The sequence below is a fragment of the Zeus faber genome (genome assembly GCF_960531495.2).
Source record: "Zeus faber genome assembly, chromosome: 16".
Taxonomy (NCBI): domain Eukaryota; kingdom Metazoa; phylum Chordata; class Actinopteri; order Zeiformes; family Zeidae; genus Zeus; species Zeus faber.
In genome coordinates, this window is record NC_137202.1 from 5,518,123 (window position 1) to 5,543,894 (window position 25,772).

A 25,772-nucleotide genomic window follows, 5' to 3' on the forward strand; every position below is an offset into this window, starting at 1 on the left:
TAACAACATTAATTCAAAGATGAATTATAATGTGAAGAAACGGGACAGTTGAAATCATTTTTTTTTTCCTGACAGTTCCAGTTCAGTAGTTAAAGAAAAGTTGGTCTGGAGCCCCGATCCCATCACTATTCATATTTATTATAAAGCGTGCGTTGCATTACATTTCACTGCATCTACGTATGAAAGTATGTATATGTATGTGACAAATAAAAATCTTGAATCTTGAATCTTGGATCTTGTTATATATTTACCAGCAGAGGGAGCCCAAATTAAACTATTGCAGAGTTGTCAACTGCTGCTGCCTGAGACATGACTGGCACTGACATGACACCCCTCAGTATAACTATTGATGACTCCCTAGGTCTCTCTAATTCAGGGAAAACGCTTAGAAATTACTTTCTGGCCTTATTACGGAACACTCTCTCTTTCTATTGTGCCATTTGGATGTGATTGTGCAATAATTGACTACCAAGCACCACTGGTCTTAATCCATGTTCAAGTGGTAATATGTAAGAATATTTAGTAAAAGAAAAATCCCACATTTGTCCCACACTTGTCATTTATAAGAAACAACCATTGTGTGTTGTTTCCGTAGTTGGATGGTGGGGGGGGGGGGGGTCCACCTATGTGCTTCTGTTTCTTGTGAATGTTCTTCCACATTCTCCTCGGTTCATCCAATTCATCCCGCGCTTCATATTTGGAACGCACCCGATCTTTGCGTCCATTCTTACCGGGAAGCAAACGGAAACACCACACAGAGCAGCACATGTATGATGCAAATACATTGCATTTCTGTTACGTAAAAACTGGCAGGTGGGGGGGGGGGGGGGGGGGGGGAGGATCAAACATGATTTTTTTTTAATCTGACGGATTTCCACTTTAAATTACAGCGCATGTGAGTTGGGGAACGAACGGCTCCCATTCGCCCGCGTCCTGTATGACGCACAGCCCTCTCCATCGCACATCCAATGGGCCCCCAGCTGCCCCGCTGCAACAAGCCAGATAACGGACCATGGAGACCCGGGGTATCGCACAACTTTTTTATACTGACATGACAGAGCAATGACTTGCGTGTGAAACACCGAAACTGGGACCAGGGCTCCCGGCGTGAGGAGGACAGGGTCGCGTAAAGTGCCAGAACCCGAGCGCGGAGCGGAGCGAAGGAGGGAGAGTTGAGCCCCAAACACCCCGGAGCCAGCGGTGGAAGAGCCCGTTTCACCCCGCGTTGAAAGATGAGCTTGCTGTCTGCCATAGACACCAGTGCCTCCGTGTACCAGCCCGCCCAGCTCCTCAACTGGGTCTACCTGTCCCTGCAGGACACCCACCAGACCAGCGCCTTCGACGCCTTCCGGCCCGAGCCCAACTCGTCGCACCCGGACCTGAACTTCAGCAAGACCCCCGCCGCGGAGCTCGGCTCCTCCATCAACTCCAACTATCTGAACAACTTCTTTCAGCTGCAGAGGAGCGAGGTGAATGGGGGCATGCATGGCAGACACCACAGGGTCTTATCACAAGAAGGTTCTCGAGTGCCCTTTCTAATTACAACATGGAGAGTTTTGGGGAAAGTACAATTTTGGTGAACTGTTTATTATAGGGAGGACAGACAGAATAGAGAACAGTAAGTGGATAGTTCAAGTCCTCCAGAATGCATGTAAATGGTTAGAAAACTTTAATTATTCAGACTTTTTGAGATATTAAACACATTCCAGCTATGCATTTCTGAAATTGTTGGAGGCAAATTTTGAAAAATATAAAATGCAACTTGTGCAGTGCAATGAATGCAAATGAAAGCAAGTAGTTCTCTTGTCTTTCCATGTTCTATTCTTCCATGTTCTGTACATTTTCTTGCAAATTGTACGACAATTCACAACAACTGTGAATTGTGAATGAATCGGGTTGCCTCCCTTTTAGTAAGTCATCAAACAGGACGGGAGTGTAGTTAGATAACACCACGCTCTATGAGAAATATTTACCAGATGTAGAAATAAAAATGTTAACGTGCAATCCGACCTAAATGTGGGGGGACTTGGATCAACTTCTGACTTTTTTTTGACTTCTGAATGACTTTCTCAAACCTCTCCAGGAGAGATGTCTGTGAAGTCAAAATCCAGACCTGTTTGCATATTGTCTATTTCTGTAGCTACGTGCAATTGCAGGGAAAGATATGCGAATAATGTATGTAAACACGATCCTCCAACCATACTGTGTGCACAGACCTGCCCCTCTCCCCAACCCCAACCCCCCTCAATAGCCTCATACCAGGAGCGGTCAGAGACGGGAGGGAAAAGTGTCTGGAGTTGGGATGATTTCAATAATCTTTTATGTGGGATGATACGATGCAGCGATATAAAACGAGAAGTCCTGGCTGCTCATAGTCAGAAAACTATGTTATGGTATGCACTTCTTGAACACTTTATTAGTAACACCTGTACACCTACTCATTTATGCAATTATCTAATCAGCCAATTATTGTGTGGCAGCAGTGCAATGCAGAAAATCATGCGGATAGGGGTCAGCAGCTTCAGTTAATGTTCACATCAACCATCAGAATGGGGGAAAAATGTGATCTCAGTGTTTACGACCGTGGCACGATTGTTGGTGCCAGATGGGCTGGCTTGAGTATTTCTTTAACTGCTGATCTCCTGGGATTTTCAGAAAGGCTACGGCAACCCAGATAACCACTCTGTATAAATGTGGTGAGCAGAAAATTATCTCAGAATGCAAAACACGTCGAACGTTGAGGCGGAAGGGCTACAACAGCAGAAGACCACGTCAGGTTCTACTTCTGTCAGCCAAGAGCAGAAAGCTGAGGTTGCGGTGGGCACAGGCTCACCTTAACTGCACAATTGAAGACTGGAAAAATGTAGCCTGGTCTGATGAATCTCCATTTCAGGCGCACAGATGGTAGGGTCAGAATTTGGCGCCAACAGCATGAATGGCTGGTGGTGGTGGTGAATGTTGTGGGGAATTTTTTCTTGGCTCTTGACACTTAAGACCCATTAATACCAGTCAATCGTCGTGTGAATGCATCAGCCTATTTGAGTATCGTTGCTGACCATGTGCAACCCTTCATGGCCACAATTTAGCCATCTTCTAATGGCTACTTCCAGCATGATAATGCACCATGTCCCAAAGAAAAAGTCGTGTCAAACTGGTTTCATGAACATGACAATGAGTTCAATGTTCTTCAGTTTCCTTCCCAGTCACCAGATATGAATCCAATAGAAAACCTTTGGGATGTGATGGAACGGGAGATTCGCAGCATGAATGTGCAGCTGACCGATCTGCAGGAATTGCGTGATGCAATCATGTCAACATGGACCAGAATTTAAAGGAATGTTCCCAACATCTTGTGGAATCCATGCCAAGATGAATGGAGGCTGTTTTGAGAGCAAAGGGAGCCCTACCCAGTGTTAATATAGTGTTCCTAAACTTCCTAATAAAGTGCTCAGTGAGTGTATAGTCGCAGGGGCTTTTGAAGCCATTTAACTTGAAACAGTCGGCTGGAAAATGGGTGGGCACGTTTAACATCAAGAGCTATTGTGCAAATCCATTCAATCCTCTTGAGCATAAAGACTTTCAAACCGAAGGGAACACGCATGCAATCTGGAAATGGTTTGAGAGGAGAGAGGCGGGAGGGGGCTTTTTTTTTTTTTTTTTTTTTTTCGTTTTTCTTTTTTGTTGTTGTTGCAGTCTATGAACCACTTTAGAGACGTGATCTGGAGATGAGTAATGTGCAGTTGTTTTGATAAGTGAGAGATCATCGTGCCGGTTCAAAGCGACCCAGAGTATAAACTACCCCACTTGGTGCGAGGAAAGAATATTTATTACAAGTGGTTTTGAATTCACGCTGTTGCGCAACTTAAAGAAAGAATGCTCCCCACCATCCACAGTCACTTGAACACATTTGTTAAAGCTGACACCACTCCCCCCCTTCGCTGTGGCTGTATTTCAACACTAACACTCTAGATCCTTACTACCTTTGAACGCGATTTACTTGGTCGCAATTAAGGATAGACAAAGAGTTTTTAACATTGTAGTGAGATTGCGCGTCATTAAAGGTTCCATGGTGGGAACTGTAGTTCTTTAAATGACACATTTGCTGAATGATCACACCCAGAACAAACAACCCCAAAACAAACAGAGCGAAGCGGCAGATTGAGATGCGTCAGAGGTGTTGGTTTGACAACACCTCTGAGCCCCCCCAGTGGCTCAATAACAATTTAACACCAGGTTACTGTCTGTCTATCTATCTATCTATCTATCTATCTATCTATCTATCTATCTATCTATCTATCTATCTATCTATCTATCTATCTATCTATCTATCTATCTATCTATCTATCTATCTATCTATCTATCTATCTATAGCCGGACTCCACCATTACCAGATGTTTTGTAATACACCTACAAGGAGGTCAAAGGTCAGCATAAAGACGATAAGGGACGATAAACTAGTCAAAGCTCGAAATTTTTGCAATTAGTTTTTTTCCAATTGATAAGAAATTGTATGAGATGATGATCGATTACGTACAGGAGTATTGCCAAGATAGCACGGACCAAAATAAACTCTCTAAACTGAAAGCTTACATATAAAAAATAAAGAGGGGCAGATTTGTGATGTAGATGTCCATTAATCTGTTTATCTGTGGAGGAGAATCCTCTCAACTTTCCAAGCGAGGTTTCCGCGCAACGCAGCGTGACACATGGACAAGAATATTTTCTTTTCCCCAAATGAAACTACCAGGGAGTGACATCACAATATTCTTGCTACGTCTCACGATGGTTCACGCGTAGAATTTGCGAGTGGGACGAGTGTGGAAACGACCTAACCAGATATGACCATGATGGGTGGTCATGTTGTGCTCACCAGAATGTGAGATGTTTTTTTTTTTTTTTTTTTTTTTTTTTTTTACGACTTTTGGGGGTCCCATTAAACACGGGAACTCAGAGATCAAATTATTAAAAATTTTCTCTCAAGCACATTTTTCTCAATCGATGCATTTGAACGAGGAAAGGAAAGGCGTGAGTGGAAAAGGAAAAGTAGGGAGCGAGGAAGGGATTTCCTGGTTGTTCATATTCAGACGGCGTCTTGTGCGATGGCGCCAGGCAGAATCAAAACAATGTCCCCGGCTAGTTTACCTCCGACGGCGCTCGGTGACGGTGGTGGTGATGGCGGTGATGACGGAGGGAGGGGGGTGAGAGACAGGCCTCCCCCGCTGGTACACAGTGAGTCATCTCCTATAAAGTCCTGTCATTCTCTGCGGACACTTCTCGGTACTTTTCCAGCTCAAAAGCGCAGCTGGGCCTCGGGCCAGATGTTCTGAATTTAATGAGAGAAATGATCTTGGAGGGCTTTGGTTTTTTGTGGGTTTTTTTTCTGTGTGTGTGTGTGTGTGTGTGTGTGTGTGTGTGTGAGTGGGGGGGATTGCATGAGAGGAAGTAGGACAAGGAACTATCAAAGGAAATGGATGAATGAGAAGATGAATAACTCTCTGCTATGACGATGTGTTCGACATGGTGTTATCCAGTGTTTCAAAGAGGTATAGTCAGAATCACAATCAGAGTGAGTTCATTCAAAAGCTTGAGAGTCTGAGAATAAACAAATAAATGTATTAACAACCAGAAAAATGAATAAATATAGAAATAAATACACAAATAAATAAAATAAATACACAAATAAATAAACAAACACACAAATAAATACACAAATAAATAAGACAAGCAAACAAGTAAACATACACACAAATAAATAAATATATAACATGAAATAAAATAAAATAAAATGAAATACCCAAACCCGCCAATTTTTGACCCTGTCCGCCATGTCTTTGCCCCACCAGGCTTTAAACAACAACGTGTACAAGAATGTGTCGCCCTACGGTTCCCTCAACAACATCGTGGATGGACTCAATTCGCTGACGGACCATTTCTCCGACCTCTCCCTGTCGTCCGAGCCCAGGAAGCCCAGCAAGCGGCCCCCGCCAAACTACCTGTGCCACCTGTGCTTCAACAAGGGCCACTACATCAAAGACTGCCCACAGGTGAGACCACGACCGCATCTTATTCTGGCTTCTCTTCACACATACACACACACACACACACACACACAAGCCCGAACACACAAACGCACACACAAACGCACACACACACATACAAACACAGGAACTCATCCTAAACAAAACCTTTTTCCACTGTCGCTTTCATTCACTCCCCTTTTCAAACAAACGAGTCAAATATTTTCTTTACAGTTTCCACATGAATCTTGGCCCTTGGCATTGTTTTGTCAGACGTGCGTGTGTGTGTGTGTGTGTGTGTGTGTGTGTGTGTGTGTGTGTGTGTGTGTGTGTGTGAGTCCAGAATTATTTAGTGCCGTACCTATTAACTTGCATCTCCATCCCATTCCTCTCCGTCACACTCACTGTTCTTTTTGTCCTGTTTTATTTTTCTGTCCCTCTTCGTAACTCTTGTTCTCTACTCTTTCCTTCTATCTATCCTCTATCTCCCAATCTCCCTCTCCCTCTCTCTCTCTCTCTCTATCTCTCTCTCTCTCTATCTCTCTCTCTCTCTGGTCTGACCTACTTGTTGAACAGGCAGGTCTCTGTCTCCAGCAGTCATGTGTGTTTTTATTTGTGTGTTTGTGTTTAATGTCTGTATTGATGTGCTTGTGTGTCAGTGTGTGTGTGTGTGTGTGTGTATCTCTTGCCACACCGCCGACTGTCACGCTGTGTAAGCAACCACATAAAACTTTCAGAAACTCGATCGCTGTGGCCGCGTCAAGAGACAGAAACGCTGTTGTTTCGGGGTTTTTTTTTCTGTCGTCGCGTACCACCACATTGTTACAATTGCACACAAATACAATTGTTCTAAAATGGCGAGAGAAGAAGAAGAAAAGGATATCATCGATTGGGCCAAGGAGTGTTCCACATGTTCCCACGGTGTTTTACGGAGGTTCCACCCTGTGCGGCCTCGGCGTTGCAATTAAAAACAAACATATGAAACAAATCAGGGAATTATACTGAGAAAAAAAGGGTGTGAATGCAAAGACGGGCAGGGAAGCTCCGAGGTCGGACGGAAGGCAAAGCGGCTGTTTTTGGGAAAGTGTTCTCGTCACATCCACTCTCGCTCCCTTTCCATCTTCTGTTATTGTATTTCACATCTTCTCTCTCTCTCCCTCTCTTGCTCCCTCTCTCCCTCTGTGTCTCTCCGTGCAATAGTGCAATAGTGCAACTCCAGCCCTGACCCCGAGCTGCATGGAAAGGTAATGAGCAGCAGATGTGGGATTAAAACACTTTGCCTCCCTTCATGACGAACGATCTCTGGTCTCGCGAGGCCGCTTAAAGACGTGTCCATCGATGAAATATCGCAGAGCCCCGATGAGTGGGAATTAGATCATCTATTGATGTCTCCAGCAGGAGGCTTCTCACTGTTGTTGTTATTGTTGTTGTTGTTATTGTTCAAGCGGAGAGAGGACATGCCCTCTGTACTGAAACTGTTGAACCTTGGTTATTACAGCGGCTGTATTTAAAACATTTATTTTTTTTAGGCTGGGAGACGCTAACGTTTTTGTTTTATTAGGGCGAACTCGGCTCGGCGATCGAAAGCGGGTGTAATCAATCTCCTCGTGGCTGTAAGCGCTCAGGGGGTGTAACTCAAATCACACTCTTCTGGTCCTCCTCTGGTTTATATTTCAGCTGTTCGTTAAAATGCCAGTGGAAACACAAAAAGCAGCGCTCCCTCGGTGTCTCCCACACCTACAAAGTTCAACATCACAGTTATTTAGCCTTCTCATGGCCCTCTCTTCCATGTGTACAGGTTTACTGTATATATATAGATATATATATATTCGAGCTGCAACGAATAGTGGGTTGATCGATTAGTTGGCATTAATCGGCAACTATTTTGATAATCGATTCATCATTTTGAGTACTTTTTTAAGAAGAAAATGTCCAAATTCTCTGATTCCAGCTTCCTAAATGTGAATATATTCTGGTTTCTTTGGTCCTGCATGACAATAAACTGATTATCTTTGGGTTGTGGGCAAAACAAGAAATTTTAGGTCGTCACCTTAGGCTTTGGGAAACAGTGATCGACATTTTTCAGCATTTTCTGACATTTTATGGACAAAACAACAAATCGGTTAATCAAGAAAATGATCGACAGATTAATCGATAATGAAAATAATCATTAGTTGCAGCTTGAATATATATTAACCTGATGCTTGTGCTGTGTGAAGCTGTAGACGGGTCATCTTCCCCATCTCGCATCCTCTGCCTCATCCAAAAAATCCTTTGACATGAACAATTTAAACCCACAAGAAACTGGGAAATCTGGGAAATTGAAAAAAAAAAGAAGTTAGGGCTCAGATGAAAAATGTGTTTTGCGCATGGTTATTTCCATAGCCATGGCAAATGTCATTCTCTTGTCATGAGCGCTGTTTTCAAAACGTGTGTTTTTATGGGAGAAACGCCAGCCCGTACTACAGAGTACTAATCCATTACATGGCCTGGGGAGGCTTGGCCTTTTGCCTGACGTAAAAGGACGTACACACTTGTGGAGCAGTTTGTCCTCACCAAGTGTGTTAGAGACTTCCAAAACCGAGAAATCTGAGCTCATAGTGAAGCATTTACAGTTTAAACCTGGTCATGTTACAAGTACAAAATTATGGTAAATGTTCATGACAAGTTATTTTGACTTAAGAAGACATCTTGAAATTGCTTAATGTTGTGAATTTATGAAATGTAACATTTCATAAATTCATTTCACAGCAAGGTTGTAAATAGCACAGAGTGACATTTTTTTTAACATGATACTTCTCGAAACTAGACTAGAGACTACTTAATGAGACTAACATCATATTCATATGATTAATCTTCCTCCACCAGATAGAATCATCATCTATCCGATGAATCGTTTCACCCCTGATAGGCAGGGCACATTCTCGCGTGAAATGGCATTCTCCTGCATCACAATTTTTTTTTCTAAACACTGGGGTGTTTATACCACTAGTATGTGGAAACCACAACCAGTACCGCATGCACGTCGAAGCCATGGCAGGTTGGAGAAGCCGGGTGTGCGGCATTCATCAGGGCATTTTTCATTCACAAGTATTTCCCTGTCTCTGTCACTGACGCACGCTTTAGTCACCAAAACAATCGGACAATGACACGAGTGCTCTGATGTTCAGTGGTGGAGCGGCTGCGCTGGCATTGGATTCAAATGTCTTATTTCCCAGAAAAAAAGGAGCTTTGAAGTCAGTGGCTTGTCACTGTCGCAGGTGAAGTCAGAAAGTAAGAAGTTTCTCCAGACGTCGCTGCTCCAGGAGAAATTTCCCTTTTTACGGGAAACTCTTGTAGCCTGGTAAGTGAAAGTGACGGATAGGACAGCAGCAGCAGCCGCAGCCGCAGCCTGGTGCTCTGGTCAGGGCCGAGACTGAGGTGTTATGTAAACCTGATTTTATTGGGAAAATGAGGTTACTCCCCCAGTTATGAACAGAATGCCCCTGACGAGCGCCGTTTGGCCGCCTGCCAACATGTCTTCCGCTCCTCCCCTCGTGGTTTGGTTCTGTGCTGCGGCTGAACGGATCAGCCGTCGGTTATGGTTCTGGTTCTCCGATCTGATCCGATGCATTCAAAGGGGTGCATGGGATGACGTCTGCCTGCTATCTCTCTCAAGAAAAAGATGTAATCATGGAAGAAATGTCTTGAAAACAGGTTAATGGCAGAGCAAGCTGTGTGTGTGTGTGTATGTATGTGTGTGTGTGTGTGTGTGTTTCTGAGCTCCTGAGTCGCAATGGTCGTATTGCATTCTCTTAACTTGTCCCCGCAGTGAGAGCTGAACCACATGTTGGCGGTGGTTTGGCGGTTTGGCCCTTCATTCTGAATTCTATTTTCACGGTCATCATTTGCTTCGACAGAGATTGCGGATTTGAACGGAGAGGAATAATTTGCAGTGAAAAGCGTGAAGCAGTCATTCAACAGTATCGCTGATCCTACGGGCCAGTGGGAGGAACACAGCAAAACTGACTCTTTTCATTCGGCATTAGGCGGTGTAAGTGTGCGTGTCATCACGATGGCTTCTGATACACTTTTTACTGGTTGGGTTTTGGTCTTTTTAAATTCAAGATTGAAGAGGTTGCAGAAACACTTGGTCAAAACGTAAAGATTCATGGATTTTGCCCCGTTGTGCACCTGGAAAACTGTCCAAAACGACAGCAGCAGATACAGAAACTGTGTTGATCAGAAACACATTAAGCCCATTGATCTACATACAGTGTACAGAGCACTCTTTATGCCAGCATGATAATAAGCCTTTTGTTCAAATAGTTATCATGCCACTGGAATGCATGTGTGTGTGTGTATATATAGCCTCAGTTTCAAGCCTTTTAAAATTCTCCAGTGGATGTCTCTCCGTTGCTCGGCCTCTGGGAATAGTGGCTCACGGTGCTTGTTTACAGTGGGTGTCTCTGTCCTGGGGGCAGGGACAGACTGGGACTAAAAAATGGCCCTGGACTTTTTTACCCAGACCAGCCCACCACAACCAGGCCGCGGATAATCCACCGTACCCGCCCCATCGACGTACTTACAAACACACCAGCCCTTGATACCACCACTTATAAGCATAATGGACACTCTAGGCTACTGTAACACTAAAACAGAGCTATTTTGAGAGCAAGGTTTGTTGCCAGCAGGCCACCGCTGTGAGGATACCATGATAGATTCAGGCAGTCAGTCTTTCATGAATGTCTATATTTGAACAGGCTGTATCACCTATTTCAACACTGGGGATAAGTCAGATAATGACATTGTCAGCTTGATCTCTTTAACCTTGAAACTTGAAGGACTTACTCTTCAGGGCAATAAATAACTACAAACATCTGGTACTGACTGCACACATGTGTACTTCTAATTTGCAGTTGAACAATAAATAATATTTAAATAAATAAACACTCTAAATAATATCTAAAATTGAACACAAATTAAGTACTGTACATTTTTTGGCCTGCTGCTAAGTTACATACCATTACTCCTGGCCTGGGAATTGCTGGACAGGCCTTGAATGCAGCGGTGCTGCCTTAAAAAAAAAAAAAAGAATCCCTTGCAACATGGAAAAGCAAATGCTGTTGCGCGTCCTTTACAATGTTAAATTACCATTGATGTTGGTGCATATTCCTGGGATAAGGAGAATCCTAAAAGAGAGAATTGTCAAGTAAAGAAAATAATAATGATATAGCGGCCGATTCTCAGATTGTTTTTTCCACCACCACTTACACTTGTAATCGTCTTTATGGTTCGTAAGATAAGGGTTCCTCTTCTTACTCGTTTTTTTTGTCTGTTTTGACCGCCTTGGTCATGAATCCACCTGTTCAGTTGCTCCTGTTGACTGCTGGGATTAGGGGGGCGGGGTGCTGTCTCTGATCCCTCTCACTCTTTGTTTTTGTATAATGGACTGCTCGGGCGGCCCGCATAGCGACCGGCCCACTGGGATTTGTCCCGGCGCAGCTGATGGCCACTCCATGCCTGGGGGTGGACGTGACCTGGACTCAATCCTGAGGTGGAACTGACCAGGTTTTTGGAAATGTAAAAAGAGTACTTTGCCGTATTTTGAGTCAACCATCTGGATCTTCTAATTTCCTAATTTGCGTCAACCCAGAGGTACGGCTATTAAGTCAAATCGACTGGATCGGTCCACTTCTGATTTGAAGGCCCTCCTAATTTCCCCCGGGAGAAATGTGGCCGTCTCAAGATGCCCACTTTGATAAAATAAGGACGATACCATGAAATTCAGAAGGGTTTTCCCCATTTCATTTTGATTTTGAAACACATTACGCACTTTCAATCAATCAACCAAACTCGGGCGTTCCAGGTGATTGATTCACGCTGCCCCCTCAGAAACATGGCTGCTGTTGATCTGTTTGCGATCACGTGCCCGTACTTAAAGATGGGGACTCGCGCCTAGTGTGTTGAAAGGTGGCAAATTCAGCAGCCATCTGTCCGTCGTGACAAATGGCGACCATAATCCCCCATAAGAGTGTCAACATGGCGGCTCGGGTGGGGGCGGGGCTGCGAGGTGAGAGGCTCTTTACGAGTTACTTGTCGGCGTGTTTGGGTCGTTTCTTTGTTTGTTTGCTTTGAGCGGCGCATGTATTTTAACCCGCTCCAATCGTGTTCAAAACGAGCCGGTATTGTTCATGCCGGGATAACGGTGCGCGACGACTTCATCATGTCACACGCTTGCTCTCTGCCGTCCTTCTGCTGGGGCTGAGAGGGTGGAGCCTGTCCGGTGCAGATTGCTTATTAGGTTTAAATTTTATTCTGTCATTACATCAGTGCTGACTCAGTGATGGAAACAGGGCCGTTTGGCCCAGTGTGGGAACGCCCAGTTTCCTGGAGCCTGCGGGGGCTGGAGGGGATGGTACAGTTAAATAAATGAGCTAAGTAAAACTTCTTGGGTCCCAACTTTCAGCGTGTCCTCCTTAAACGCAGCACAATTAGCCGCGATTAGCCACGAGTGATTTAATAACAGAAGGAGCCAGAAGATGTTTACGGTATTGACGCATAACAAAGAAACCAATTCAATTAAACCATAGCTTTAGATGAGCTTTTGGAGCTTAATCTTCATTTATTGCTTCAGGGGGTAATATATCTTCATCATTATTTGCAAGTAATTATTTTCTTTAATTATATCCAAGTCCTTTGCTGCTGGTTTGTTTGTTTGTTTTTTTGTTCAGGGGGTTGTTATAAGCACCTTTTCATATTCCTTGTTCCACGAGATTTTATGAATTATTACTATGAAGTTGTAGCTTGTATTTCCAGCCAATAAGCTGCTCCATCTGTGCAGATAAAGACGGCTTGCGTTAGAGCTGCTTTAATGTCCTGAAAGCGGTAACCCGTAAGATTATTATGTTTAAAAAAATCCCTTATTTAATATTTATCCCATATTATTCTACTGGCACTTTATAAGACACATCCATTCAATGTATTTGCGTTATGTATGCTCTCCTCTATATGGTGTTTACATTGTTGGTGGCGGGGTCCGCCACTCCCGGCAAGAGTGCGCTGAATGCACAATCGATCGGAAGAAGGCAAACTTTCCAGAAACGAAAGTGAGCGTCGTAGAGCGGAGACGAGGGTGAACCTGGACGTCGGAAGAAACTTTGCAGTTTCGAAGGCAATTCTTGGGACCCGTAGGGGAATCCACCTGACACAGACGATCTTATGGATTGCCACTTTAAAGAGGGGAGTTGTTTTGGTTCACTTCACCCGCCCTGCTTTTTCCCTGCAGCTTAGGAAACTTGGGGCCAACTATTTGTCCCCATAACGTTGCAGGGGCTTCAGCATATTTCAACTGCACTAAACAGCTCATACCCTATTTCCTTATTTCGCAATCAATGTTGCTCCCGAGTCTCTTGAATGTGCGTTCTAACACCCTGACGCTAAACCCCTTCCTGCATACTTTCAAAAACACCGTCCAAAGTAAACTATGCCTCCAAGTCGTAACGTTTCGCAACACTTGATTTTTGGGGAAAACAATGTGACACACCCCACCCCCACCCCCAGCCCCTCCAGGAGAAGTTGCTCTAGCTTTTGAAAGTTATTCAGTTGTTGATTGTGCAGGGCTGCAGCGCAGATTATGGCTTTAATGCAGTTTTGAGATGTGAACCGTCCCCATGGCCTAATGGCCCTTTGGAAGAGAGACAGAACGGCCATTGTGCTGCGGCAGTGATTACAGCATCGACGGCAGCTATGCTGATCTGCGTTTAACTACCGCTTGCAGCCACCAAAAACATCCAATTACGACGCAGCGTTATCATCTGTGTACATTCCCTTCCACCTTCACCAGCTGTTTTGTGTTCCAAACAGAGCATCGGCCCGCTGTTTTGGTTTCACCGTCTGCCTCCCTGTCTCACTTCTCTCTCTCTCTCTCTCTCTCTCTCTCTCTATCTCTCTCTCTCTCTGGTACGCACGTACGTACGCACGTAAATCTTACATTTCATGGTTTATGAACGTTCTTTCAACGCTCATGTCACACTTGATTCTCCCCCGCCCCTCCCACCCCCTCATTTCCAAATGGATTGCCCCACATTTCATCCCCGCCGGCCGCGCAGAACCCACGTAGGTGGGTCGGGACGTTTCGGGGGATGTTTCCTCCTCGTAAGTGAGCTTTTACTCTACGTGTTCCTGTCATGCATGCACATTGGAGCATAGGTTATGGATCCCAGGGGAGAGAGAGAGCGAGAGAGAGAGAGAGAGAGAGAGAGAAGGCGGGTCAGAATACTGGACGGTATGAGAGCAACCCCCGCCCCCCCGAAAGGAAATCAAAGATAAGAAAAAGATGAAAGGTGGCTTTCCTGCCAGCTGGTTTGTGTTCTGCCCAGGAATTCCTTCCATTTTTTTTTTTTTTTTTTTTTTTTCTGCTGAGACAACAGATGCGCCACTTCCTGTTATGACAGCTATTAGGGGTGTGAAAATATACATTTAAAGTAATAAGAAAAAGTTACATTTACCTTATATATTTTAAAAGTATACTATTTCTCCTCATCTTCATCTCTTTATCGCTTACACTCACTTGTGTGTGTGTGTGTGTGTGTGTGTGTGTGTGTGTGTGTGTGTGTGTGTGCGCACGCGCGGTGGGGGAGTGACAAGATGCACAGACAGAAAGCAGAGGGGGAAGATGCTGCAGCCAAACTAGTGGAAATAATCAAAGAACTGCAGATGATCTGGAGAACCCCCTATTCTTCATTAAAGTGGAAATCTACAGGCGTTTTCGCACCGAACAGTTCTGGGGACTCCCTGAGGGGGAAATGGGATCCGAGGAGATCCCCGAGAACTCCTTGTTGTGCTTACTCCGTAATCTTTCACTGATTTCACCTGATCAGTCCGCCAAAATCTGTTTCTGAACAAATTTGAGGCGAGATATTATATTATCATATTAGAGATACAATAACTCATTTAAAAGTTTGTTTTCCGACAGGCTCACATCGGGACACTGCGTGGGGATTACGGGCTGCATGTTAATTCATTCAATTAACGTCGAAACTACGAACGGCAAAAATAAAATAAATGAAATAATTACATCTACAATAAAAACACTATTTTTATTATTTTTTTATTGGTTATTTTTTATTACCGCTAAGTGTCTTGTGCCGGTGAGTCCCGGCCCTCGAGTAGGAGCTAAAAAGGTTCCTAAAAACGTTGTTCTAAGAACTACGATCGTTCCTAGTTCCTGCAGTGCAGACCCCTGCGGTGCGAAAACACCTCATGACAACGTCTGTGTCGGGTGGATTACACCACAAAGCCCAGAATTCCATTTCAAATTTTGTTGGCGGACCCAAGAATGGAAACAGCATATGGAGGAACCCATACATCAAGCAAATACGTTGAATAGCTGTTTCTTCGAATGTACGAGGTATAAACGACAGCCAATGCAATACAGCCAGAGGCATTTTGGCGAAGCACATATTATTATTTTTCTTATGGTTCCAATAATATTTTATTATTATTATAACGTTTTATTCTTTATTATAAAAGCGAATCGGTTGGCAGGTCACCAACCGATTAATCGTAAAAACACTCCCTAAGACATTTACTTTTAGAAGGAGGATGGTTAGAAGAGGGGGAATGGTTAGATCAGACTAGATTCATAACTCATGTCGGGCTTTAGCATGAACAGCACAGAAATCCCTCTCCCTGTGTATTATCCCGAGACAATTATTTTTTTCTATTTACTTTATTTTGTGCTGACGCAGCAGAGCGGGAGTTATTAAAGCAGAGTAAACACAGAACCAGGGGCGGGTTCAGCCCCATGGAGGTCATCACAGATTCTCATTCCTCTTAAATGTTTCTTCCATCATCTTGATTAAATTGTATTTTGGCCTTTTTTAATCTTTTTTTTTTTTTAATCTTATGATAGAAAGTAGAGAAGAGTTTTCAACTGTTGCATGATTATATTTGTTGTAGTTGTGGTGTCATGAGCAGTATTATTAGTCATATTAGCGTTATCCTTATATAAATATGAGGCTAAAGAGGCTGGGCATTTATTCACTGTTGTTAATTAAAACGTCATCATAAATATATATGCAGCATATATTTCATAACACAAAAGACTAAATTTCCTAAACTTATGACCTAAAGATTCTCCAGTTATGAGGTTTTAAATATGAGAACATTTGTTTTTAAAAACATGACTTTTGGTTTGATATCATGTTCAGAATCAGAAGGAAGTACGCTTACACACAAGTACTCTGACCTTGGTTTTCAGGGACTCTTCGTACTTAGAGAACAACAGTGAAAATTGTAAAAAATCTGCTAAATTTGAGAAAATATTTACATAAAACTATGTACATAAAACACGGGTCTGCAACGGGCAACAATTCCCAGTTCAATGTTGAATATCAGTCCGATTATTTAACATGCAATTTTAAATATATCAACAAGAGTGGAGTTATGTAAAAATTCCCCATGATTGCTCTCATAAACTATTGCTTAATAAACCTGAAAGCATTATTAAAGGCTTATTAAATCTTATCAATTCAACTGCATAAAGCTGGATAGAATAACACTTAGCAGATCGTGATGAGTGGTTTCACATCAAAGCCCAGGGGACTGGACCATGTATGGGGCAGGGGTGCACACCGAGTGGAAGGGACCACTGAGGAAGGAGGGGGGGGGCTGGGGGATTCAGAAGTCAGACTGCAGTGTGATGATGTTCTGGACGTATGCACGTAAATGGACAGGAATATCCGTGTGTCATTCCATTATTTCATATCCCATTTAGAATCCAACATCAAAATCACGTCATAAGTCCTTGACTTTTTTTCCCGCACGCGGGGACCATGGAATGTTTTGAGCGTGGGGATCGCACCGTGGGGGCCGCTGCGGAGAACCCCCACGCTCCCCGCCGGGCTCCGAGGGACTCCAGCACCGCCCAAAAGGCAGTCTCCGAACCGGACCGAACCGCGTCGCCGCTGTGCCGGTGCGGGTATGGATGTTCCACGCTGCCTCTGCTGTTTTTTTCCAAATCACACTGGAACCATGACACGCCCCTTTACCAGCATCTTCATGACGTTGAATGTGACACACCAGGAAAAATAGAAAGGCATACTCGTCTACTGGCAACGGGAAAGGTGCCAGTCACCTATTTTCAGCGGGTTTACCCATGTTAAAAAAAAACCCTCTAATTGTGGTGTAAAAAGGTATAACATTAACTTGGTGATAACTGGCTTCACTAACATCACCAGCTCCCAGTTTCCCTCCAATTTAATTTGTTGTGAGTAACGAAGATGTTCAGAGGGAGTGTATGGGAGTAAAAGTATAGCTTTTTGGGGCTAAATGTAATTAAAAGTCGACATTAATAAAATAACTCGAGTACAGAAGCTCCCAAAAGAAATACTTAAGTACAGTCACAAAGTGTTTTTACTTAGTTACTTTACACCACTGCTCTTTGTAACATAAATTAATGATATCCTCCTGTGCATTTTATCTGTGAAATTAGGAGAGGTTTTTGGATATTTGTTCACGCTCTGTGGCCAAAACCTCGTCTCCCATTAGTGTGAACATCGAGGAAAGAAATTAAAAGAACAAAGTGTCGTTTTTTTGGCCTTAATGTCGATAATTTGATGATATCGGATATTGGATATTATGACCAAATGGGCAGAGGCATTGATTAGAACAGCTAGAAAATTCGACGCCGTTCAGAAAGCTGCATTGATTTACTTTGACGCAGCCTCAATGACCACGTTTTTTAACTTTATCACGGTACTACGATTCATCAGACGATATCCAGTCTCATATCGCAATATCGACATCATCACCATATATTGCCGAGGGGAGACACCACCTCAGAGTCCGAACACATGGCGGACGTGAAGAGAATGAATCAATTTCAGACAGACAGACGGACAGATAGATAGATAGATAGATAGATAGATGGATAGATAGATAGATAGATAGATAGATAGATAGATAGATAGATAGATAGATAGATAGATAGATAGATAGATAGATAGATAGACAGACAGACAGATAGATAGATAGACTGATAGATAGATAGATAGATAGATAGATAGATAGATAGATAGATAGATAGATAGATAGATAGATAGATAGATAGACAGACAGACAGACAGACAGACGGACAGACAGACGGTGTGAGACTGCGTTTTCTGGCAGGGACGACAGGATTTAGTGTCTAGAGATCAGGGAGTGACAGTGGCGGCTTTGTACCGTCCTGGTGAATGGACACCTTGGGGGGGTGAGGGGGGGCCCTGGTGCTGGGAACGGGGGGATGGAGGTTGGGTGATTAAGGCACCCATTGTGTGTGTGTCTGGTCTGCAGTACAGGACTGAGGGGGGTCAGGGTGGCAGCGGCACGTCGCTGCGCTGCGTCAGGCTCTGGGGCGTGTTTGCACAAGGGCCTGGTTGCCTACTGGGGTGGAGGGTGGGGTCATCTGGGGATGTGGAATTGGGGGGGTTGGAGTGGAGGGGTGTTAAAAGGAAACTTCCAGGCAGCCCAATAATAATCTCAGTTGACTGTGGCTGGGTGACCACTTTTCAGGGTGGGATGGAGGACGCAGACAGCGAGGACCGGTGAAACGGAGTTTGGCGTGTGTCTGTTTAAGGCGTCAGGCTTGGAAGCTTTCTTTTAATAATGCTAAGTGTAAATATATAACCTACATTACAAAAATAACAGTAAAGAATCAGGGTGCCGGAGGGATGCCGGAGGGATGCCGGCTTCTCGGGCTCCTGGTGCTGTCCCGTACGCCGATCCCCCTCTGCAAAAAAGACCACCATTAGGAAAACATCCTGCCCTGAATCAGACCAATCAGCGCCGCCTGGCGCCCGATGTCGGCCGATCCGGTATAACCGTGCAGCCGCAGGGACGCCGCTCCTCTCTGCAGCCGCGGCTTAACCGCAGTTTCATTGTTTTCGTAATTGCTTTTTTCTTTCCCTCCCCCCTTTTAAGTTTGAGGGAGTTTAATTTATTTTTTTCGATATACTGCTCTACTGCTCTACCAAACAACCCCCCGTCCCCCATCCCTTCCTCCGTCAAATAATGCGTTAACTATATTGTGTTAGGAGACTTAAAGTACACTTATGAGCAGGTGAAGACACAGGGGGGCTGGCCATGTGTATGTGTGTGTATGTGTGTGTGTGTGTGTGTGTGTGTCTGTAGGCGTGCGTGCGTGTCGCCATTAGAGTGTGTCCCGTGTGTGTGTTTTATGGAGGACTAAAAGAAAGTCAACGAGGGACAATATTTTACATTACTTATTGCAGAAAACCGCCACAATTTCGCCCTCTCCCCTCCTTCTATTGAGAGTCTAGTCTCCTCTGTGAGGGAGGGTGGGAGGAGGGCTGGGGGGGAGGTGCAGCGCACCATGGGAATGTTTTTACAGAGTGACCCCTGATCTTCCTTCCAGTCACTGCTAGAGCCATGAAAGCCCCGTGCCTGTCTCTGCACTTCCACACAGCCAGCCAGCAAGCTCCCCGGCCGGGGGAGGGGGGTGGGAAGGGGTGAGGGCCTGTGGGTGAGGACAGTGACGGAGAGTGTGCGAGGGACTATCATGGATAAGGCTTATCAGAGAGAGGCCGAAGAGACATCACAAACCGCTTCTTGTCTGACGGCGGCCGCCTCCTACTGAGGTGCGGTGGAGGATCAGGATCAGGAGCTTTACTGCATATTCACAGAAATATAGAGTTAACCTGGCTTTGCATAGAATCACTTTTTTTGTATATTCTGTATATTTGGCCAAAAAAAAAAATGGGGCTATTTTCTTTGTATACTTGGCTATTTTTGTTTATGTTATTTAGCTATTTTCTTTGTATACTTGGCAATTTCTTTTTATTATTTGGCCATATTTTTGTTTGTTTTACATTTTTTCTTTTCAGACGATTAAGCTGTTTTCTTTCTGACGCCAATTGTCTGTACAGCAACGCAGCAAGCCTCGCCGCAACAAATTCCTCGTATGAATATGAAAATGGACTTGGCCGAACAAACAGATTCTGAGTGTGATTCTGGTTCTTGTTCATCGGGTTCATTTACTGTGACAACTTTCTTGATTTAAACCCGACCATGCCTGCAGGATTTTAAGTCGTGAAGTATCTTATCAGACGAAAGCTTTAAAAAAAAAAATATATATATATATATTAATTAATTTCCAAACAAACGTAGCCATGAGAAAGACGCATCAATATGACAAGAAAAGCAAAATATTGCCGTGCTCTCTATCGCTCTCTCGCCAGATGTACTCTAGAAACCGAAAACAATCCTGCCACGAAGTAACAATCATGTATTAAAAGGTAAATCAAAATGACTGCTACGGAACTTCAAGTAGGCCTAGGTGTGTGTGTGTGTGTGTGTGTGTGTGTGTGTGTGTGTGTGTGTGTGTGTGTGTGTTAAATAAAGTTCCTCTGCACCGCCACGCACAACCTTTTCCCCGCTGCTGTCGGATTCGAACTGTCATCCGTGTGAAAACTGGGTTAGGGTTAGGGTTTAAGAGTTGATTCGGGAGTTTGAGTCATTGGTGCTGAAGTGAAAGTCGGGTTGCCAGTCTTTTTGGATTTCGTCGAGTCGTGTCGCAAGTCATCATCTCCGTGACTCGAGTCCGACGCGAGTCCAAGTCATCTGTCTCGAGTCCACAACTCTGAATCAGAATCACAATCTGTTTATTACGGCAAGTTCAATTTCATATACGAGGATTTTTTTTGCGATGAAGATTGGTGCTTTTCTTAAGAGACAATCAGCATTTAAAAAAAACTTAGACTGAAAAAAATTGAAATATATCCTCAAATATCCAAAGAAAATAGGTGCTATTCACACGGAGGCTCAGAACAACATGATTCCATTGATTTTTTATATTATTTTACTTTATTCTCTTACACCATTCACAGTAATGAGAAGAATAAATCGTAATACATCCATTCACATTTAACGTGTGCTCCCGTATTTCAATTTCTCACTTTTTTTTTTTTTTCTTTTTAAGTTGAAGTTGTATAAGCGCTCCGTCTGGACATCAGCCTTTTAATTTACTTCTCCAGATGGACTTTGTAGAAATCCTTTACAGGCATCTGGGAAGGGATTACAGTGTTGCTTTGGTTTTATCATTTCACTTCGACACGTCTGTGATGAAGAGACTGTTTGCAGGAAATGACAAGTTGCCTCCCTCAGAATTGGAGGATTACCTCCATAGTCCTCTCTGTAAATGCCCAAGAGAGGGAGGAATGTGTGAGAAGTTCTGATCAAACTATCAAGCAAGGAATCTCTATGCCTGTCTGTTTGCCTGTCTTTCTGTGTGTATGTATGTATTGTATGTATGTTGTAGATATGTTTGTATGTATGTTGTATTTATGTATGTATGTACTGTATGAATGTATGTTTGTATGTATGTATGAATGTATGTATGTATGTATGTATGTATGTATGTATGTATGTATGTTTGTTGTATGTATGTTTGTATGTATGTATGTTGTAGATATGTTTGTATGTATGTTGTATTTATGTATGTATGTACTGTATGTATGTTGTAGATATGTTTGTATGTATGTTGTATTTATGTATGTATGTACTGTATGAATGTATGTTTGTATGTTTGTATGTATGTATGTATGTATGTATGTATGTCCTTTAATTATCTTAAGACCATTCACCGATCCACTTCACATTTGGAGGGTGTATTGCTGGGGACCCATGGACGTGCAGCGTCAAATCTGGGCAAGCGCCACGGGTAATATTAATACAACTTCAATAAACAGTGAGGCAGTGGGAGGCGGGGCTTCAGGGCTCTGCGACTAAGTCGCCCAAGCCCCTTTCCCACTTGCACTGAAAGCAGCAAATATACTGGCAATGTTCCGTTAGTGGTTTGATGTGTGAACAGGTCGCTCTGTAAATTTCCCTGTTCTCCAACGAGTATCGTTTCTGGGAAAATGCCGGTACAGCTGTGAATGGAAGTGTGTGGGAATGGAAGCAGTAACATTGCCGTAAAGTAGCGGTGGAGCTGAATCCAAATAAAGCACAAATAGTGGGTTTCTACAAATATTTATTTCATGCAAATATTTCAAAAGTAATTGTTTTCGGGAATAAATAAAACCAATCCCAAAAATGCGTATACTATGAAATGTAAAAAACAAAAAACAAATACATTTCTTGCAAATTGACAAAAATAAGAATTGAATGCAAGACAGAACTGGATAATTTTAAGCATTAATCCGCCTGGAAGGTTTCGTTTCGCCAGCTCCCTTTTGTTGAATAAAAATATTATTATTATTATTATTATTATTATTAATAATAATAATAATAATAATAATAAAAAAAACATGTATTTGTCTTTATGCTTTCATACACAACATGCAACTCAGAGTGCTTTATATTAATAGAAGGAATCACGGTTTGGTATATATCACGGTTTTGGTATCTTTATATTTAAGAATTAAGTATTTTTTTGTGTAAAAAGTTAAAAGGTGGAAAAAATGTTCTTATAGTAGTCTACCGCAAATAACTAGTGTAATGTCGTGTGTGTATGACTGTGGGGAGAGGGGGGAGACGGGGGAGACGGGGGTTCAAGTTCATTGGTGGTTGTTATAATTTGCATCAGTTCATCTGATTGGAGGGGAGGTGTCCAGGATAGTGGATAATTCAAATACATTTACGTAAATTATTTATATATATGTTTTAAAAACTTTTAACAATAAAAAAAAAAGAGAAAACCAGTACTATAGTTAGTTATGTTTGTGTAGAACAGGTATAAACAGTATTTTAAAACATAAATTATAATAGTAAAATAACTTATTGAAGACCAGTGCTTGTGAGCCTTCGCTTTGTGAACCTGACGTGACAGCGGGTGCGCTCCTTTTCAACCAGGGCACCTCCCGGCTGGGTGGAGCACAGGATATCTCTTACATGGAGTGGGAAACATGTGCCGGTGGCAGGAGACGACAACTTAAACAAACAACACAACATAAAACTGTAAAACTTGACAAAAAAAAAGAACAGCTCATCACCCAGCGAGACTCAGGTTCGTTCAGACAAAAGAGCCGTTCAAAAGAATAGTTTAAGAGAAGTTTGAAGATGGAAACGGCCATTCAAGGGGGTTATTTTCCCACTGGACACCTTGATTGATAGCACTCTTCCCAAAAACATTTCTATGTTTTATCTCCCGTTTCAATGGAAAACGCTGCACAGTTGAAAAAACCTCTCAAAAATAGAGTGATGCCGTGCGGCTCCACGTGGACACCGCACAACTGACGTAGCCGGTGGAGCCGCAGCAGTGGATTCAATAGGAAGCAGCACTTACTGCACGCTGCACTTCGCCCGTACACTGCACCGACGCATGCGGTGGACTTCTACCTTGATACCCTAACACCGCGGTTCACGTGTGTGTATTGAGCCGTAGGGGGTGTACCGAATGGTTCAATAACATACTGTGTACCGTTACATCCCTAGTGATCATTAAAAAAAGCAATTAAAAGCAAAAACAAGCAAAACGCATTTAATAAAAAGGTAAATACTATAATTATTTTCAGATTTCAGATCCATTCAGTCTAGATTTCTTAAAGGAGTCTCGTCGGCATCCTTGCCTGCTTTCACTCATAACCTCTCACTGATAACTTTTACCGTCTGAATCCAAGTTTAAATGTACAAACCCGTGCCAGCTGTTACGCATAGAGTGAAAACTTTGATAAAAGCATTTTTATCCTTCCTCCTTTTGTTTTTTTCCGTGGCATGATGCAAGTTCCCTTTCGCCGCACCTGCTCTTGTCATTCACTCGGTTGGGGGTTGGGGGGGGGGGGTGGGGGTCTTCGGGACCACGAGGGAAGGCAAGTCCGGGAGAGGCAGCAGGAGGTAATTCATACCCAGAATCCTCTCTGCTGGACGATCAAAAAAACGCAGGCGCTTCAGCGGTAAACGGATCCCACATCGGCAGAAAGACGCAACGCACACGTCCGCTCCGTGTGATCTGGGAAATCGGCGCTTTTGGCTTTATTGCCACGTTCAAATTGCCTCTCTGCGACGTCGAGAGCATTTAAGTTTGCAACAAAAAAGACAGCGTTATTGGTAGGACGAAATAATACCCGACCGCTTAAAACGCCGCTCCGAGAACATGACATCGAGATCCGTAACCGATTTGGAGGGCTGCGTTATGGAAATCTAGGAATCTGGGAAAAGGGTTTGGCACGGAGGGACCTGGCGCCCGGATCCGCCTCGTGCAGCTGTGTGGGACAAGCGGGGGCTGTTAGTGGAGAGAAAATCCTAGAAGCACATGCACAGAAACATACAGGCACTCGCACGCACGCACGTACGTACGCACGCACACACACACACACACACACAACAATACATGCATTCATGCTTGCACGCTGTCTTCATGTCGCCTGTCTTCATTTTTATCCGAACATCAATCTGAGAAACAGTCAGATCTCAGATATTGCCGATAGAGAGGTTTTAAGTGGAAAATAAGCCGCTCGTAAAATCTAAAATACGACGTGACCCGAGGCTGGGGTCTATCAAAACAATCGGACCGATGGTAGGCCGCACATTTGTGTTTCGGGGGCGAAAAACACGCCTTGGAAAAAAAAGGCCCGCTTGAGTTTTCTTTCGTCAACATCATCACGACTCCACCGAGGCGCAGTCCTGCAAAAGCTCTTGCATCTGCAGTTTTGGACGTTTGAGTTTTATCCTCTGCTTCTCTCTGTGTGAGTGTGGAAGTCTGGTTGCGCAGAACATTGAAATGTCCAAACGACATGCATATTGTGAGGAAACCCCACCGACTTTTTCGTAGATTACGGAAAAGCCCTTCAACGTCACAAGGTTATTATTATGGGCTAGATCTGGAGTGACGCATAGTGTGTCTCAGGTAATGAGCTTTTTGGTATTTTGGTAACGCTTTATCATAAGGGGCTTGTTATAAATTTTTGTTCATAGGTAATACGCCCCTTAACATTATTATTGTGCTAATAAGACTATATAAGTATTGATAAGAGTATATAAGTGTTAATAATAGTATTTATTAGCAGTTGACTATGCACTTATTAACAGTTAAGTAAGCTTTAGTGATGTGTTAATAATAATAGTGCATGCCTGTTCAAAACATGCATGTTATTCTCCCTTGTAAGTCGCTTTGGATAAAAGCGTCTGCTAAATGACAAAATGTAATGTAATGTAATGTAATGTCCACAACCTTGACAACATGTAGTGCTCATTCCAGGGGGAGCTGTGAAAGGCATAGTTAACTGTTAATAAGTGCATAATAAAGGATTTATTAACCTTCATAAGGCATTATTCTTGCTTTGGATCCGGTCTCTACAAAAAGCATACTTTACTGTTCATAAGTGCATAGTTAAGTGCCAATAAATGCTATTATTAATACTTATATAGTGTTAACATAAAATAAAAAGCATAGTTAACTTTTAATAAGTGCATAGTAAAGTGCTAATAAATGCTATTATTAATACTTATATAGTGTTAACATAAAATAAAAAGCATAGTTCACTTTTAATAAGTGCATAGTAAACTGCCAATAAATGTTGTTATTAACTGCTAAAAAAGGCTATTATTCATATTTATATATTATTATTAACAATCAAAAAACAAAGGTAGGGTACAATATTATACCTTTAGGGGTGCGATGGCTTTGTGACACCGGCAGGTAGATTTGTACTTTTTCTGTACCATTGAGGTACAAATTTGTCCCCAAAAGGTACGGAATTACAAACAAGGACCCACGACAAGCCGTTGTACCCTGAAGCTACAACACTGTGCTTTATTTTCTCAGAGCGCACG

The 25,772-nt window shown here is 43.1% G+C and overlaps 1 protein-coding gene across 2 annotated transcripts in view; it reads left to right on the plus strand.

Annotated features, from left to right (window-relative positions):
• The first annotated feature begins 1,026 nt into the window (after positions 1–1,026).
• Positions 1,027–25,772, plus strand: part of zcchc24 (zinc finger, CCHC domain containing 24) — a 65,571-nt gene continuing 40,825 nt past the window's right edge. For both annotated transcript variants that reach the window (XM_080017126.1, XM_080017125.1), the window contains exons 1-2: positions 1,027–1,469; positions 5,844–6,044. In XM_080017126.1, the coding sequence (XP_079873252.1) occupies positions 1,233–1,469; positions 5,844–6,044 (438 nt within the window). In that variant the 5' untranslated portion in view covers positions 1,027–1,232. The remainder of the gene's footprint in view (positions 1,470–5,843; positions 6,045–25,772) is intronic.